Source organism: Macrobrachium nipponense, chromosome 45, assembly GCF_015104395.2.
Source record: "Macrobrachium nipponense isolate FS-2020 chromosome 45, ASM1510439v2, whole genome shotgun sequence".
NCBI classification, from domain to species: Eukaryota; Metazoa; Arthropoda; class Malacostraca; order Decapoda; family Palaemonidae; genus Macrobrachium; species Macrobrachium nipponense.
Window position 1 is genome coordinate 6,733,429 of NC_061105.1, and position 19,672 is coordinate 6,753,100.

At 39.3% G+C, this 19,672-nt stretch overlaps 1 protein-coding gene across 1 annotated transcript in view; it reads right to left on the bottom strand.

The window, feature by feature from the left end:
* Positions 1 to 1,924: 1,924 nt before the first annotated feature.
* Positions 1,925 to 19,672, bottom strand: part of LOC135214330 (GRB10-interacting GYF protein 1-like) — a 200,258-nt gene continuing 182,510 nt past the window's right edge. The window contains 5 exon segments of the mRNA XM_064248529.1: positions 1,925 to 8,524; positions 8,994 to 9,220; positions 9,356 to 9,619; positions 10,528 to 10,666; positions 18,550 to 18,717. Coding sequence (XP_064104599.1) covers positions 8,405 to 8,524; positions 8,994 to 9,220; positions 9,356 to 9,619; positions 10,528 to 10,666; positions 18,550 to 18,717 — 918 coding nt within the window. The 3' untranslated portion in view covers positions 1,925 to 8,404.

Below are 19,672 nucleotides of genomic sequence, written 5' to 3' on the forward strand. Positions count from 1 at the left end.
GAAAAATAAATAACGTGCATGTTAAACAGTACAGAAAAAATATTTCTAAAAAAATACAGCATATTTATTTCAATTTTCGTCGGCGAGACAACGCACTATTCGACTGTGGATTTTAGCGTGCGCCTCGAGTAAGCTGGAGATCGGATCAAGCCTTGTTCTGGTACGTACCTTGAACAGTGTCGTCTCCCATTGCTGGCTTTGATAACATTCCTGCGCTAGTTATTAAATTTTCGTTTTAATTGGTAGTATTTTATTGTTCTTTTGTCATCTTAGACTATATATTATATGCTAAAGTATGAGTTTAAGAACGGAGAGGCCTCATAAAGGGGTTAGTGCCTCAGTGTAGCTCACACGGTGCACTGTAGGCAGGCACTATTGTTCTTTGCAGCGTCCCCGTAGCCGATAACCCTTTCATTCCTTTTACCGTACCTCCATTCATATTTTCTTTCGTCATCTTCCTCCCCAACCTCTCCTAACAATAGTTTCAACATTATTTTCAGCGCTGAATGACCTCTGGGGTCCCAGCGCTTGAGAGAGAGAGAGAGAGGGGGAGGGGAGGGAGGGGGGAGGGAGGGAGATATGATTAGAATGACCTGCTGCCAACTCATGAACAAGTTAAAAAAAAAAATGTTTACCCTAAAAACTAGCAAATTCTCACGTTTATATATCTACTCTGTACCCTGTCCTTATTTTATCACGTGTCATTTTAGCTTTAGTAATTATTCAATGCCATGACCTCCAAATGAATAATTTTCTATTGTAAAGGTATTTGTAGTAGTGAATGTTTTATATATTTTTTGTAAATATTATGTTAAGTGTGAAGTGTCTTGTCACTTTTATTATATATATATATATATATATATATATATATATATATATATATATATATATATATATATATGTATGATCAGGTATAAAAAGCCCATTAAATCACACTGTTTTAACAAACCTAAGGACTATATTTCGGTGGACTGACTACCACCCTTATCAAGCTGCTTGATAATGGTGGTAGTCAGACCACAGAAATAGTCATTAGCTTCAAAACAGGGTTTAATGGGCCTTTTATACCCGAGACGTATCCTGTTTTAACAGAGATTTACTAATATATATATATAATATATATATATATATATATATATATATATATATATATATATATATATATATATATGTATATATATAAATATATATAAATTTGTCACTGGGTTTACAGCGTGTTGTACAAAATAAACACATTTCCAAGCAGACTATATAAACGACAATGTTGCTGGGTATGGGAAGGGATAATTGAAGAGTAATTCGTGTAAACTTAAGGTTCTTTGCAGCGTTCCTTCAGCCCCTATCTTTCCTTGACTGTAAACCTTTTGTAACAACCGATTCACAGTGCAACTGCGAGGTTTTCCTCCTGTTACACCTACGCATTCCCACTGTCAATTTGTTTCAGTACTTGGCCGAAATTGTATAATCTAAATATTCATGTAAATTATAGCATTGTATTTGCCCTATTATACTTTGGTCACTGGTGTAGTATTAATTTTTGTGAATTCTCTAGGTTCTCAGGTTTTGCTTGGCATAGTTGACCTCGGAACATGACCATGGTGGCGTAAGGTTTTTGGAGGGTAACCGTTCAGAGGCTGAAGAGATTTACTTGCTTGTTGCAAGTGTTCTGCACCCATTGATAACTATCAGTGGCGACATAAAACAAGTTATGTCTATGAGGAAAGGGTACGAGGGAAAGACACTAAACCAAACCGCGAGTGAAGCTTATTTCGTCTAGTTTAGTCATAGGCTAACAGATTTGGAAAGGGTTTTCAACAAGTTGGTGGGATGTGTATTAAATCCTTCTGTATATATATAATAATAATAAACTTCAATGTAATGTTTTTATATTATGAAAGAGTTGGAAAGGAATAAAACCACTTGAAATTGGATTTTTTTTTATTAAGGATTCCAGAATTTCTGGATTTGAGCACCAAATCGGTTATTTTCAACAACGTAGGCACAGTCCTTCTGGCCTTTTCTCTCAACGGTCTTCATGCACCACACAACATAAGGGAAGACAGCATGTGACATGGATCACTGCTCAAAGAAAATAAAATAAATAAACACTCTCTCCTTGGTCCTTGTCTTACGAGTCCAGTCGACATTTCTCTAGCCAAGACTACCCCGAAAGAAATCTTATCCTGTGTAGCACACTCACTTCTAACACAGCAGTCAGGATTTCCACAATAGGCAGATGCAGTTGGACAGTTGATACTGTTTGCACTGAATGTAGGAAAAAAAAAAATCACCAAAAGAGAGCAACACTCACTGGAAGTGATAAGCATCAATGTTTTCAATACAGCATTCATCACTGACAAAACTTTTAAGGCAACAATGTATGAAATACTGTGCTTCCTTTCATTTAACATTTCTGAAACTTGAAATCTTTTAATACCATTAATGGAATGCTCTAAAAAATAATAGAAAAAAATGTCTCTAGTTTCAAAGGAATATCAGTACTTTCAGAGATTGGTAGAAACCTGTGTACACAACTTTTCCATTAATGAATAAATATAGTTCAGCATTTTCTTCACAAAGCATACAAGTTGCTAGGAATTTTTGGAACAATATTATTAGATAGATAAACACAGACTAGCAGTCATTTCCTAAACAAAAGATTAGAAAGGTGACATCAATTCATCATTGGTAAGCAAAAACATTTTACAAAGGTGTACACAATTCTATCAATCATAGATCTCTTAGATGTTGGCAGCCTTTAAAATTCACTTTTTCTAGATGTCGGCAGCCATTAAATTTTTATCAAAGTTTCAATGTATAAGAACAAGACATTAATGAAGAAATATTTCCTCTTAACCGATGTGAATATGGCTTTTTATAATATAAAAAGCAGAATAGCAAAAATGTTCATAGACAATATAATTATTCCACATCCCTCATCATATTTATCTAGTATTTTCCAGTCTACAAATAACGGAAGGAAAGTCTAATCAATTTGAATAACAAATAGACTTGAATAATTCTCACATCAAGAGAATTAAGAGAAACTACAAATTATTAAATGATTGCAGAATTTCCTACATGAAAAGGAGGTAGACAAGCCTTCCCCAAGCAAGAATTTTTTTCTGGTGAAAACAGTAACCGATTCACATTATTTTATTAATAAAGTTTAAATTAATTATCAGTTTAACCAGACAATTCAGTTACTTCACAGCTGAATCCATATAGTTCATTGCTATAAATATATTAACACTTCTGCAATGTACAATGTTTAATAAATGGAACAAAAGCTTATCGGATTAATGGATGGCCAATTTATCTGGTCAAACAGAACTTAAATACAGTAGTTTTCCAAGCAGAACTTGCATATGCTAGGATATGACCTTGAACCCAGAAACTGACTGATTATGACCAATGAAACCTTGACATGTGGATACAAATATTAAATAAAAATTTATCCGATAATCAAACAGATAGATTGGGTAAAGTTCAGAACCTTTCAACCAGCTCACCAGAAAAATTCCAGCTTTTTTAACTTGCTCTACAATCTGTGTATTGTATCATTTCTTTCACTGCTATATTTTAGTTTCACAATTAGTCTTCAGGGTTCAACATGATTTGCATTTAGAATGATTAAATAAAGGCATTGAAAAACCTGCAATTTACATCAAGCAAATGACTAGTAAACAACTTTTATTCTCCAAATTTTTATGTTGCCAATTTAGTGCAATGGAAAGTCCATTTAACAAATACTAACAAATGGGCAACATAACAGAAGTTAAAGTCATCCAGAAGCAAGCAGGCATAAGAACCAAATAAATAATACATCTGTAGTGAAAACCATCCACAAAATAGACTTATACCCAAGAAAATTGTAACTGGAAGGAGCTTACATCAAACTTTGTCAGTCATGATCAAATGATTAATGAACAGAAATAAGCTAATGGAGGGATAAAGGAATTAGTAAGCCAATGCTGCCATGATTTGGGTCTTACAACTCAACAGAGGTTCACATACTTAACAAAATGAAAAAGGTGGAGAGGACTTAACACCAACGCTTCAGGATGCCAAAGCTCACGGTGACATCCACCTCTGTCTAACACTGAATTTGGTGACCTTTCAACACCATACTTCTAGGTCTCCCTAAGAACTTCATTATCTTAAAAAAAAAAATAAATAAATAATTTGGCACCAGTTTACTCATGGCCACATGCAAAAACCATTTTTATTAATTTAAACTCAATACACTCACTTCCATACTTGTACCTAATATGGCACTTAAAAAAAGGTGTTAGCCCCAGGTTATTGAAAGTCCTTGAAGATTGAGAGATTAATACGTAATAGCAAACCCCACACCACTAAATAAATAAAAGTAAAAAAAAATATATATATATATATGACCACATCCCGATCCTGACGGCATTCAAATAAAAAACGTAAACCGTACAAAAGTCCCCTTTGTTGAATGACTTTATATGAACTATCTCTTCTGAAATATACCACAACTTCATTATCACATCATTATTATTAATAGCATAATACACAGCATACATAATTCAGAATGCATGTTCTATTCTGAGAAAAATTGCTTTAAATGTTAATGGCCTCATAGGCTTATCCCACATGAATATTTCTACACTTAGTTTGTAGCATACCACTCTGCAGCTGAAAGCCAACTATTTCCCACCTAATTTCAGTGAATTCTGCTTTCCAGAAGCTCCCTTTACAACTCTATATATGCTCCAAAACACTGTGGGGTAGTTAAATGTTCTGTATACTGAAAGGTCCCTAATTACAAAGTAAGACTTGGTGAGCCAATAAATGTTCAAGGATTGTTCAGATACAGCACACCACAGAAAATCTAAGTACTAGTTATGAATGCACGAATATAAAATAATAAGTTTCCAATGACTAAAACAATTCACTAACCTTATCTTTGGAAAGGCTTGGAAGCCGTGTTTGAATACTGCATATCATTCCAATTTTGAAAAACCACCTCGTTTGACATCGTGACAAAATCCAAACTGGTTTAAAAATACAACTTTCCAGTGCTAATGATGTTAAAAATTCAAGTCAAGATGTTAAACAGAAAAGAGCAGCATGTTAGCTATAAAAAGCAATTAAACCAGGCAAGTTCTCTATAGACTAGTTGAGGGATCTGTTCTTCTGAGAAATTAATAAGTAAAAAAAAATGAACAATCTCCTACAATCAATTATAAAATGAAAACCCTTCAAGTTCATTGGCCAAATATAAACTGCTTAAAAAAATGAACATCCAATTACACTACTTACCTATGAAATAAACTATACGCAATGTGTGTGAGAAATGAGATATTATACAGACTGATTGATGATAAGCAGATATAGGGCATACAAATAGTACTGTAATCATGACACCTAACGAAAAAAGATTACAATGATACAGATAGTCTCAGACAAGTAGGAAATCAATAAGTACTCTAGTCTTGTAAGGCAAATCTTTAGTAAAAAGAATTTCATTTTGAACTACTTTTTGTTACTGACAGGGAATTTTTTATTACTGGCAGAGTTTAACCTTACTATTTTGACAGACAAGTTTTCAGAAAAAAAAAGAATGTGAATGCTTTGATGTAAATTTTACTGTAATATTTCACCTCAAAAAAACTTATCATCCAGACATTTATTTCATAATCAGACCATCACCACTGGACAAAGTAAAGTACAAAGATCTTGTGACTAGAAAAGAAAAAATGCAGTTATCCTTTTATAAAACCTGTAACCTTAAACTCTCATGTAACATGAAAACATACATACACTGTTAGATCAATCAAAAACCCTCCGCTGTATGTTATAAATGTTTTACAAAAATACTTTTATACCTAAACATACACCTGCCAGATGACAAAAAACCTGTCATGGATGAAATTGCATATTTCAGCAAATATTTGAGAAACATCCCACTACCTGGATCGTTTCAGGATGTTGCCTAATCCTTATTAATAGGCCAAGATCCACCACGGGGTTACGTGTGAAATTGGAGTAAAAAATAAAAAATAAACACTGCTCAATGATGAAACCTTTCAAAGCAATTAAAACTATTCTGAAAAGTGGCCAACAGAACTTTGACAATCATTTCCCTGTTTGATTGTGGTTTGCAAAATGGTCTTATATCACAGATAATCTAATCTCAAAAGAAATAAAAATTTCAGAAAGGTACAGCATCACTGAAATTCACCATACTTTACAGGATCGAGTTCATCTTATGCCACCACCATGAACTAATGGCTGAAACCTGAAGCCTTCAATAATCTTATTCCTTAATGAAATGAGTAATTACAGAGACGCATCTAACTAGGGGACAATTCACTTCTAAGCAACCCTTAGCATTGTACCTCATACATTCCTTTATATGATAAGCAAGAGAGAGAATGAGAAAAAGTACGAGAAATTGTCATAAGTAAATATCCTATTGCAACTCCTCTAATATCAATCGTGCTCACAAATATGAATCTGAGGAATTACAATAAGCTTAGGAACTAACCCTTAACAAGAAGTTATTCACAAATTGATAAAATCTACCCCTTTTTACTCTTAATACAATTTGTGAAACACTGTAAAACAACAAGAAGGTATTTGATCAAACACTGACCTAGTACTCTCCCTTAACCTTATCTGTGTAAAAATGGCAAAGACCAGAAATGTTATGAGATTTCCATGAGTTTCATTTCTCAAAATGGATTTTCCTTCTCAACCAATATGACTGCAAACCTACATGAATAAGTAAAAAGTGATGCTAAAAAAAAAATGTCCTTAGCACCCTAAGTAGTGATTGACCACAAAGTAAAGTAACTTTACATATACTCAACAGATACCAAAATTCTACAGTATCTGTAAACAAGGGAACCCTTGCTGACAAAATATTATAAAATGGAGGAAAAAAATCTTTCGAATAGATGGTTGATTTCAAGACAAATGTTACATGAACAGATATATCTTCATTTAGAGAGAGAGAGAGAGAGAGAGAGAGAGAGAGAGAGAGAGAGAGAGAGAGAGAGAGAGAGAGAGAGAGAGAGAGAGAGAGAGAGAGAGAGTGTGTGTGTGTGTGTGTGTGTGTGTGTGTGTGTGTGTGTGTGTGTGTGTGTGTGTGTGTGTGTGTGTGTCTCCAACCTGACCACAAATTTTGCTAAAGCCCAATAAAACCTAAACCCTTGTTAAAATTTACCCCAGGTTACAATGTACAAATAACTTCACTTATACTTATTGAATTATTCATGTAGGTTTAATTACTCTTTGGGATTACGACAAGAAAAAACTTGTAATACTGAATGTATAGCCTCCTCGTCTGGAGCTGTCATAAGCTCTAATACTTCAACTGATCCTCAACATGGTAGTACGTACTGAGAAAGAGAAATTATTCTGAAGTGAGATCAATCACTTTCAGGAGTATTGCATGACTTAGAGAAGATTACATCTCGCTTTCAAGACCAGAATATGTCTTCCACATTTATTAAAAGGGTCACTCACCATCTAGTTATCTGACATTTTTTACTGTGCCAAGAGGTTGAGACATCAGACTACTGCTACTTATACCTATTCTAATTTCTGCTGATCAAATGTAGAGGTTCTAAAAAAAAAATATATAAAAAACTGACTACTACTCTAAACTACCATCATCAGTATTCTATGCTAATCTAATTAGTGGCCATATCACACTCTCTTTTACCCAACATAGTTAGATTCAAAAATATTTACACAACATTCTTCCATTGCATAAACGTGAAATGGGTTTAACCAGGCACTTATGTTTGTCCCCCAGTAGCATGCTATCCTTAAAAATCATATACCATTAACTCCTTATGCATATTTTTCTATGTTGTAAACAAAGATAAATCCAATTTAAACTGGAATTCATTCAAAATTCCAATACAACAATTCACCTGAGTCAAATATATGATAAAAATATATTTATATATTTATATGTATATAAACTTTAATGAAATACTGTATAATTTTTCTATCGGCTGATTTTTAACAAACGAATACTTCGAGTTGAACACTTTTCACCTGTTCAATGGCTTCCTTGGCTGTGGTATATGCAGAGAAAATACTGTCGAATCTTGCCGTTCCTTCCAGGAAAGCACAGTTGGAAATGTTGATAATGAAAACATCTTAGCATTACTTTTTGGAAAACTGAGTTTCTTATACAACCATGTTACCAACATTTCTCCACCTAAGACTGGGCCCAAAACATCACAAGGAGTCACAACTGCCTCACAAGGTTAAGCACACAGTCTTATTATAAACTTTTTTTTAAGTCAGTGATTCGCCACGATTCACTTAATGGTGTGGCGCAGGAAGTATACTTCCCATTATAATATGGACTTTTTCTTATGCTTTATTGTTTTGAGGTTACAGTGAGGGAATTTCACTCGGCATAATCACGCTCTCCTATGTTTATGCGCTCATTAGATGAGACGCTAAACCCTAGGATACTGTTGTCAACTTTCTGCATCTTCTTCTTGTTTGCTTTCTTGTTACGTGTTTGCTGTAAAAATGAATAACAGAAGTAAGACAATGTTAGCTTTTTACAATAAAAGTCGATACACTATTCTGTTGAAAACCAGAATAAAAACATTTCAAGTTCCAACTATTTAACTAATTTCTAAAGGAATTTTGTAACACTAAATAGATAACCACCCAAATTTAGGGAATTTTGATATATGACCAACATCAAAGGATATCTGACAATTCTAGTGACAGTCTGCTTCTTAAAAAGAAGACACACACATTAAGCTTTCCATAACTGTGTAAATGAAAAGATACTATTTGCTTGTTATTTCTAAGATTTAATTTAGTGAATACAATATATTTTACTGAACTTGAAAATAACAACTAGTTTTACAGCTACATTTTTCTTTATACCCTAGAAACAAACAGCATATATGAAAGTGAACTCCCTAGCATCCATGCAGTATGTATGTATTCATCTGTGTATTCAAAACTTACAACCATACCTTAACTTCCTGGAACTCTGTACACGTAGGATTGACGGCAGGTGCCGGAGCCAAAATATCGTCCTCTACGGTACGCTCTTTCTGGGCATTGCGTGCCTTACTACGTCTTTCCAAGTACTGTTTTGCGAATTCTTTGACCTCCTTGCTATCTCCCAAATAAGAACGAATGTAATCGTGCACCTCGTAAGGGGATTCCACTTCCGCTAGGAACGTCACAAAGGTTGGAACTGGAAGGTTAAGATGAAATGTTAATCGCCACTTCCAAATACTATAGTAAAACTACAGGAAATACTTGAACATTAACAGACATTGCACATTAAAAATAAGAAGAGCCTCACCAAAAATGGAGGACCTTTACTTACTGTCTATTGAAGCATGAACTTTTAGAGTATTGAGGGCTCCTTTACACCAGCGAGTAAAATCGTCGGCAGGAGACATATTATCGGCGAAGAGTTTCTTGACGGCATCGCTCTCGTCTTTTCCTTTCTTCTTGTTGCCACGGTTGTTGTTCTGGTTTCCCGAACCTCCCTTGTTACCAGCATTGGTGGGTTTGGTTGGAGTCCGTCCTGATGCCGGTGCTGCTGACTTGTTGCTTTTAGCAGGTTCAGGATTATCCCAGAAGCCTCCTGGAACAACCACATTTCTTTTAAACTGTAAATTCAGACAGAATTTACCAATATACTTTAAAGAATTTGGTTATTTTACCCAATCGATTCTGCTCCAGTACAAATGAACAATGGAACTTTATATATATAAAAAAAGGTTAAACTTGGAGAAATCATAACTATTTTCCTATTGTTCAAACAATATTATAATTTTACATACTTTACTTCCTTCTATTTTCAGGAAGCCAAAAACGGACAAAATACATTTCAAACAATCTCACTCATAAATCAAAAAGGCTTTACCTCTGTAAATATTATAGCAACTTTGTGATATGAAAACAATTTTCACAACACAAAACTGATTCTTTTATGCAATCCGAACAAATGCATACATGCTTAGACTCATGTTTTTTGAATGTCCAATCAGCTGATTGTTCTATAGAAAGTGTCAAAAGAATTGTTTCATGCTTTGCAATATAACAATTTTGTAAATATTACAAGTCATTTGGCTTGGTGCAATAATAGACTAATCTGGAACACCTCCAGCTATTCACTGCTAGACAAGCCTTTCCTGGAAACATAGACTGATGTTTTGGTATTTATAACCGTTTAGCGTGTTTGCTTTGACTATGATATGTGTAAATTTTATACATGATTCACAAACACACAATGTGAATATAACATTAATTTTTTTACATTTAATACTGTGAGCTGGAGTTTTGAAACATTCTAAGACATAAAATATGTATAAACGAATGACTGATCCAAAAATATCCTCTGACTCTGATACATTTGATATGATTAATGGGGTGTGCTGAAACAATCTCATTACAAGCGAAGACCAAAATCAAAGAACTGATGATTAAAAGCCTCAAGTACATTTTTAAGTACAACTGAGATCACCGATTAAAATAAAATGAAAAAATTACCTGCCGAAGTAGAGTTTTCTGCCTGATTCCATATGGTAGAATGATCATTGTTCCAAACAGAATGAGCTGGTATGGTCGTTGCTGGCTGGCTGTTATTATTCCATATACCTCCAGAACTGCTATTGCTTGATCCACCCCACTGATAAAAGAATGCAAGAATAAATAATATTCCTTGCTTACATGTACAACTATCTGTGTCCTTAACCCCAGAAACGGTAAGAACCTTTTATTTATCAAAATAGATCATTTTCTTTTAAATTTTCAGACCAAATACTGAAATATTTTCTTTGCAAATTATTCTTATGTACTGTGTGTGTGTGTGTGTGTGTGTGTGTGTGTGTGTGTGTGTGTGTGTGTGTGTGTGTGTCACTATTTTCTTAGCAAATTATTCTTATGAACAGTGTGTGGTGTGTGTGTGTGTGTGTGTCACTATTTTCTTAGCAAATTATTCTTATGAAGAGTGTGTGTGTGTGTGTGTGTGTGTTGTGGTGTGTGTGTGTGTGTGTGTGTGTGTGTGTGTGTGTGTCACTATTTTCTTAGCAAATTATTTTTATGAACAGTGTGTGTGTGTGTGTGTGTCACTATTTTCTTAGCAAATTATTCTTATGAACAGAGAGTCAGACAGAAAGAGGGATTCATGCATGTATGAGTTTATATGACTTCAGTGAAGTCCTGCCTCGAGGGCAGGGTGATGCTGCTTCCAGGAACAGCCAATACTGCCCTGGAGAGCAGATCGGTGCACCTCTTCCTCTCACACCTCCAGAGAGGCATCACCTTGAGGGCCAGTGGAGTTTGGCTCAAGTATTATTTAAATGTTAAAAAAATCAATGATACTGTCACTAACACTAGTGAAACTCACTGAATTTAAAGGTATATGTTCTCAGCTTGCCTGCCAACTATGGGTAAACCACCATTCCATGGGTAATGGTGATGCATAATAGAAATGTGCTGCTTTAATAAGTACAAGTTGAAGCATTTATATTTTATCCTACAACTTGGGAATACTATACGATTTGCCACCACCAGGGAAAGATTGAAAGAAAAAAAATAATAAATAAATAAATAAAACCTTAATGCTGTTGTACACTGCTCTCTCAATGTGAAGGTGCGTAGAGTTTCATGCTTTAAAAATACCAAATTTGTAACTAATTTGTATTTTTCATAACTAACAAACCTGAGGTCTTAACATTAGGATTTACTAGCGCCAAGCTGGAAACCGGTAGAATTAAAATTACACTTGTGAGATCCAGGGACTAATGGCATCTATACCAGGTCACGGGGCATGTATACCAGAATGCCCACGGCTACCTGTGACCCATCAGTATTTTATCCTACAAGTTTAGACTGCTAGAGGGGTGGTTCGAGGTGGGCCTTTAACTGTTAAGACCTCAGGTTTGTTAGTTATGAAAAATACAAATTAGTTACAAATTTGGTATTTGTTCATACACGAAACAAACCTTCGGTCTTAACATTAGGATAGACTTACTATTGGAGGGAGGTAAGTCTCTACAACTGACTGGAAGTTTGCCACCTTATCCATTTCCGAATATATAGGGAAATTCTAGAGAATGGACAATGAACCTAGGACCAAAGATATAAGCGGATCTATTGGTTTCCTCCCACTGGGTGTAGATACCATTCTACTGTTTACTCTTGTCCCTTGCGACTGGATCCACCTTCACCCCTCTTTCCTTATTATCCAGAGGGTGTGTTGCTACTGAAAAGTATATCATCAGCTAAGATAGCTTCACAGTATGGCTGACCCATCTCACTGCATCTAGTCCGTTCCAGCACATGACGGTACTCTCTTCATATTGCCCGTAGTTAAAGGAGTAGGAAGAAGAAATAGTAAAGAAAAAAGACCAGTCATCCATTCATTCTACTTTCATACCTTCATCTTAGACTAGGACGCAAACTGACCCGCCAGGGGCACTGGATGAACTATATCACTTGTTGGGCCGCCACCACTGGACCCAAGGAAAAGGTGTCCAAGGATCTATGGGCAACATCTTTCAAATAAAATGAGGTGAAAGTTGTTTGGCGCTTCCACACGCCAGCTTTCAGAATTTTATCCACAGACATGTTCTTCTTAAATGCTAGGGAAGCACTCACACCCCTGATGTCATGAGCTCTAGCTCCCACCTGGCTATCTGACCCTCTGTCTTCTGCAGTATAAGCATTTCTGATTGTCTCCCTTAGCCAAAATGATATTGTATTCTTGGACACTTCCTTGTTCCGTCCTGTACTTACGAACAACCTCTGGCACCCCGGCCTGAGGTGCCTTGTTCTCTTTAAGTCTCCCTTAGTGCCCTGACGGGGCACAGGAGCATTTTCAGCTTTGTCGTTGTCTACAAATCTGCCAAGGAAGGTATGGTAAAGGTCGAATCTGCCGTCTACTATTGTTGGATTTTGGGTCTTTGCCACGAATTCTGGGACAAACTCACACACCATTGATCTCCAACCTCTCGAGTGCTTTATGGAGATATGAGAGGCCATGTAGCTCCCCCACCCTTTTGGTTGAAGCCAGGGCCAATAAGAAGCTGTCTTCAGGGTCAGGCTCCTATCCGTGGACTGCCTTAGTGGTTCGTAAGGGGTTTTGTCAGACTACTCGTACCTTGGTCAGATCCCAATCTGGGGTTTTTAGCTCCTTTGTGGGCATGACTGTTCAAAGCCTCCTCATCAGCCATGGCCTCTCTCCCATGAAGACGATATGTCCACTCCTTTCATTCGTAAGACTGAGGCTAGAGCAGCCCTGTACCCCTTCACTGCAGATACAGACATATGTTTTTCTGTTCTGAGATATATCAGAAAGTCTGCTAACTGCTGAATAGTGGTACCGAGTGGAGACACGTTCCCCCTACGCCACCAATCACAGTATGCTGACCACTTCCCTTGGATACTGTCGCAGATGATTTTTCTGATATTACCTGCCATCTGAGTTGCTGCTTTCTGCGAAAACCCTCGCTCTCGGAGGAGATACTTGACAGTCTCCACCCGTGAAGCGATAGGGACTTCACCGACTGGTGGTACCTCTCCACGTGAGGCTGACACAGAAGGTTGCTCCATGGAGGTAACTCTCTTGGCACATCTACTAGGAGTTCCAGTAGGTCTGGAAACCACTCTGCTTTCGGCCATAACGGGGCTACCAGGGTCATCTTGAGGTTCTGAGACCGCATTACCCTGTTCAGAACCTGACGGATTAGACAAAATGGAGGAAATGCGTACACGTCCAGATTGTCCCAGGGGTGTTGTAGCGCATCTTCTGCTGCTGCCTCTGCGTCCGGGACTACTGAACAATACACTTCCAACTTTTTGTTGTACCTGGTTGCGAATAGGTCTATGATTCGGTCCTTCCCACAAATAGAGCATCCTGTCCACTACCTGTTGGTGTAGGGACCACTCCGTTCCCAGAATCTGATCCTGCGGCTCAACTTGTCGGCCACTATGTTTCTTTTTCCCGGAATATACCTGGCCTTGATGTCTACCAGGTTCTCTATAGCCCACTGGTGAAGTTGAACTGTCATCACATGTAACTGCCGAGAAACTAGGCCTCGTTGCTTGTTTATATAAGCTACTACTGTGGTGTTGTCTGACATCAATACCACCGAGTGTCCCTTTACTCTCTCCCTGAATTCTTGTAGAGCCAGGAAAGCTGCTTTCAACTCCAGCACGTATATGGAGTTCTCTGTCCTTGCAACTCCATTTTGCTGACACCATCAACTCCTCCATATGGGCTCCCCAGCCTTCTAGTGATGCATCCGAGAACAGCAAGAGGTCTGGGGAGGATTGTTGAAGGGGGACACCACTGTCAGATTGTCGTCGTCCACCCACCACAGCAAGTCTTTCCTCACTTCTGCCGACAAGGGAATTTGCTCGTACGGGTGATCTACTGTTGGTGACCAAAACTCCTTCATCCTCCATTGTAGGGACCGAAGGTGTAGCCTTCCTTGTGGTACTAGCTTCTCCAGGAGGTTAGGATTCCCAGCACCACCTGCCACTGTCTTGCTGGCTGTGTCTGCTTTCCCAGAAAGGCATTCACCACTTGTTTTGCATTTCTGTACTCTTTGGTCTGTCGGGAATACTTTGGCTTGTGTTGTGTCTATCACCATTCCCAGATATTCCAAACGTTGACTTTGGATCCAGCTGCGACTTCTGCTGATTCACCACAATACCTAGGCTGTGACAAAGCTGCAGGAGGGCCGCCCTGTCCCTGAGTAATTTCTCCCTGGACTTTGCTATCACCAGCCAATCGTCCAGATCTTATCAGCCTGACCCTGAGCGTGCGCCCATGCCGACACGAGGTGAACACTCTTGTAAAAACTTGAGGAGACGTTGTCAATCCGAAGCACAGGACCTTGAACTCGAAAGCTTTCCCTGCAAGACTGAAGCGGAGAAATTTCCTTGAAGACTGATGGACTGGTATCTGAAAGTATGCGTCCTTTAGATCGACTGTCAGCATAAAGTCTCCGATTCTGACTGCTTGTAGAACCGTTTTTCGGAGTTTCCATCTTGAACTGGTTTTCCTTATAAACAGATTCAGCGTTGCAGGTCTATTACTGTCCTCCACTCCCCGTTGGCTTTGGGTACCAGGAAAATCCTGCTGTAGAAGCCTTTTTGTCGGACTGCATACTTGTTGCACAGCTCCTTTTTCCATCATCTTCTTCACCTCGTCCTGCAGAATAGTGGCCTTCTGAGAATTTGTGGGTATAAGTGACGTGGGGTAATGGTTGATCTGTCAGGGGCGGGGGTTACCTCGAACGGAATCAAATACCCGATCCTGAGAACATCCACCACCCCCTGCTCTGCCCCTAGTTCCTGCCAACACCTTCCAGTATTTGCCAGCAACCCCCCACTGGTGTGGCCGAGTGATGGGAGGCGCCCATCCTATCTTCTTGAGCCTCTCCCCCTCCCCTTATTGCCCCTTCCTCTGTTGTTTTCTATTGTGAAAGGGCCGATGAGTTATCCTCTTTGGGAAGAGGGTCTTGTGACTCTATTAGGGATGCTATGTCTCACTGGTTTCTTTCGAGACATCTGCTGTTGTCTTCCCTCCAAAGGAATAGTTTGACTGTTAGAGGTTTTCCTAACTGCCTGTTGCACCAACCTATCGTTAGTGTCCATCCTTCTTCTATCTATCGCTTCTTCCAGTATGACCTCTGGCAACAGTAGTTGCGATTCCAAGATATCCCCATTCCTCATTGCTAACAGGGAATCCAAATCCACATTGCGGCTTAGTCTAGCCTGCTGCATCTCTCCTCATTAGCAGGATATTTGCCCAAACATTGGCACTTACGTTTGTTCAGGTACGCAATCGCCTTGGACCCTGACTGTAGTAATCTAATGAACAATGGTTCATCTACTACTTTCCTTGTTGCTTCCGAGGATGCAATTTTCGCCACTGCTGTTGACCAAAGGTCTAACCAGGACGCAGCCTGAAAGACAGAAGAAGCTGTTTGCTTCTAACGTGGCAGCCTCTTGGTACGAATATCGAAGGGCACTCCATTTTAACCTGATCCAAGGTTAATCCAGGCCTTAACCTTACAACATTAGGGTTCATTTGTCTAGACAGCAAAGGGACCTTCGGTGTCGTATAATATTCCTTTGCTTTATCATTGGAGGGGGAATAAATTTAAATGATCTATTAGATCTTAAGGAATTATCCCTCCCTGCAATCTTTGCGTTTACGTGTTGCAAGACCGATTCCGCATGACTCGAACAAGGCAATTCATACGACACCTTGGTATCCCTCTTTAGTCTAAACGCCATGTCAATTCCAGGAGGAAGCATACTGGCCGGTGTTTCTGTCTTCTCCGAAAGGCTATTGAATTGACGAATCAAATCAATAACCTCTGCATACGAGGCCAGAAACTCTTGGTTTTTCTCCTTCCTCCGGCTCTAGTGTACCACTCTCCGTCACGAGAGATGTTGTCTCGCCTCTATCTTCTGACAGACGCCCGAATTCCACGGCCGCCTGCCCCTACGGCCGCGGCCTCTTTGATCTTTGCTGCCGCTGTTGGCTCGATCCCAGATGTCAGCAGGGGAACGAGAACGTCTCACTCTTTCTGCTCACGGATCTAGAGCGAGAATCTCGTCTAGATCTCCAAGATGAAGGCTCCCTTAAGACAGAGGTAAGTTCGTCTTTATTAGCATTGGCAACGTTTTCGAGCGTCGGCGAGCCCGGCCTCGGCCTTCTATCCAGACGGACACTGCCTTCCACGAACGTATCCGCCGAGGTTGCCAACTCTCTATTTTTTGTACTTTTAATAGGAGCCTTATCGTCCTTCGTACGTATTTTGAACGGCCTTACGGGCGAAACTGGGACCTTCATTCCATCCTCTGCTGCACCTTTCGCCGCCAACGTCGATTTTACCAGAGGTATCGCAGTTTTTGCGATCCAAACTGGCAACTCCGCCCTCGGCCGCTAGCTCGCCGGCCGTCACCTCTCTCGCTTGTTCGGACTCTCGCGAACGGCTTCGTCTGGCACCTTGTGCTTAATAGCCACTGATTTTCCGACCTTCTTGCTGACTTGGAAATGACAGTCTCCGTCCGAAGGAGAGGAAGAATTGATTCTTCTCCTCTTGGCCCGAGGATCCGCTAGGAACTCCCGAATCCTCCTTCCAACGCTTGACTGGCGCTCTGCCGTGACGTTATCGGACTTAGCGATGACCGCCGAACTAGAGGAAGAAGACGAAGAAGGCGAATCACACTTTTTGCTTTTTGTCTCTCTTATTCATTCTCTCCTCTATATCCTGTAACTTCTGCATTACAGTTTGCATTGACGGATCAGAAGGCGTATTAGCGTCTGGGGTGCAGCGAAAAAAAGGCCGAGAATCGGTCTGTGACGTCATCACGCCTGCCATCTCAGAGTGTGACGTATGTTGTGACGTCATCGCTCTCGTAGGGAGAGACTGAGAGGTTTTCTGCTGGTAACCGCACGTTTGCTGCCAAATTACCTCCCACGTTCTGCATCGCTGTAAATACTGAGTGGGATGGAGAAGCAGCGGCATAATTCCCATAAATTGCAAGCCCGGGGATGAGGAACATTCAGCGCTGCCGGACCCTGCTGGAACCGTGACGTCATATAATGCGCAAGCAGACCATCCAAGGTTGGTACGCCTGGTAGGCCTAGCGCTGACCACGTACCATCTAACCTATGCGCTTGCGTAGCAGGAGCCTGGAACAAAGATGGCGGATCTCCCCCTCTACTTGCTGGAACAAAGGAGAGTGCAAATTATTCATAAAATTACCCAAGGCCCCTCCTGACGTTTCCGATACAGAACCGCTAGGAGAAAACCGAAGGGGTAATGAGACATTCAAAAGCAGGTGGAGAAAACATATGGAGCAGCCATGGTTTATTATTCCGATACAAAAGAAGCCGGTAAGGTTTGGTCATCCAAAGATGGCGTCACCCCCTTTCTTTTGTATTGGCTTTTCCCATAGAACTTCTTCCACTGTTCCACGACCAACCGCGACAACAGAACACGGATTAGAAACCGTACATACGTTTTCCCTGCACCTACTACACGTTGGATGAGGATCCGTCGACACCGAGGTTAGGAACCTAGAACAAGGGAAGCCACTGACTCCTGGGCATTTCCTTTGTCTCGTCTTCGAAGCGGTAGACGATCCCGATGTTGAGGCAAAATTCTCCATCATACCACGTATACACTCTTACCACACATTGATCACACTTGGAGAAAGAAAAGGAATGAAAAATAAAAAATGAAATGGATAAAGAACGGGCAAACTGAAAAACCGGCTTTAAATGAGATAGACAGTAACACGTCTTATCTTAAAGGCGTAGGAAAATAAACTGATGGGTCACAGGTAGCCGTGGGCATTCTGGGTATACATGCCCCGTGACCTGGTATAGATGCCATTAGTCCCTGGATCTCACAAGTGTAATTTTAATTCTACCGGTTTCCAGCTTGGCGCTAGTAAATCCTAATGTTAAGACCGAAGGTTTGTTTCGTGTATGAACAAACATTTTTAATATTACTATTATTGTAATGACCAAGCACATACTTGTTGACTAGTTGACTGACTGGTTGATGTGGATGAGGAAGACGTTCTACCACTGGAAGCACGGCTGGCCCAAGAGAGATTGGAGATTGCTGAACCCCAAACCCCTGCTGCTCCAATACTCATGTGACTTACAGCAGCAGCACGTTCTGCAGCTTCCTTCTCCTGCCGCTAAAATAAAGAGGTTTTTAAGACTAAAAACATGGGCATATATAAAACACAAATTTGTCCTACACCATAAATGTTCTTCCAAAAGAAATGATAAAATCAAATACTCCACAACTAATACATCATGCTTTACATCATATTAAAAGTTACAGTGAATTTCTGAAGAATAATAAAAATTCAATATAACAAAATTTCCACTTTGATTATATTCTTACTATAGTACAACTTACCAGTAAACCCTTTTGATTATAGTACTACAATTTTACTTTTGTCAGTTAATGATATCTCTGAAGTCAAGGATGTTGAGAAGGACATAAATCTTGGTAGTAATGACATTCAACAATTGAATTAATAGTTAACTTGTCTACTATAATCTACAAACATAGGAGGGAATCCTCATGACTACGTAAATTTCTTTTCTTACATTTTGTTTATTTACTATTATAACTAGGAATAGCTTACGAGATGTCTATGAAAGACAACATTTCTCTTGGGTTAAAATAGGCCAAAGAAAGATGCAAAATATGACAATTTGTCCAAAATTGCATTTTTCCTAACTATACAAACCTGAGGTCCTTTTACAATAGGAAGGTACTAGCGGCAGCTGGATAGGTCGTAAGCTTTCGAACAAGGGGTTCGGTAGTTAACTGCTTGTCCGACAGGCGCGCGCGCGCGACTGGGAGGTAAACAAATCACTTTTGCTTTTGGCCCAAGCAAAAACTGCAGAGTGAGGGGTGGCATGAGGTGGGGCTATGTGTAAAGGACCTCAGGTGGTATAGTTAGGAAAAAATAAAAATGCAATTTTGGACAAATTGTCATTTGTTCCGACACGGCATACAAACCTTCGGTCCTTTTACAATAGGAAGACTCACTTCTAGGTGGGTGGAATCTGAGTCTTTTGTGAACAGACTGGTGTTCGCCCAACCTTGGAAGCCTCCCTGGTCGTAAGAGCGAGGGA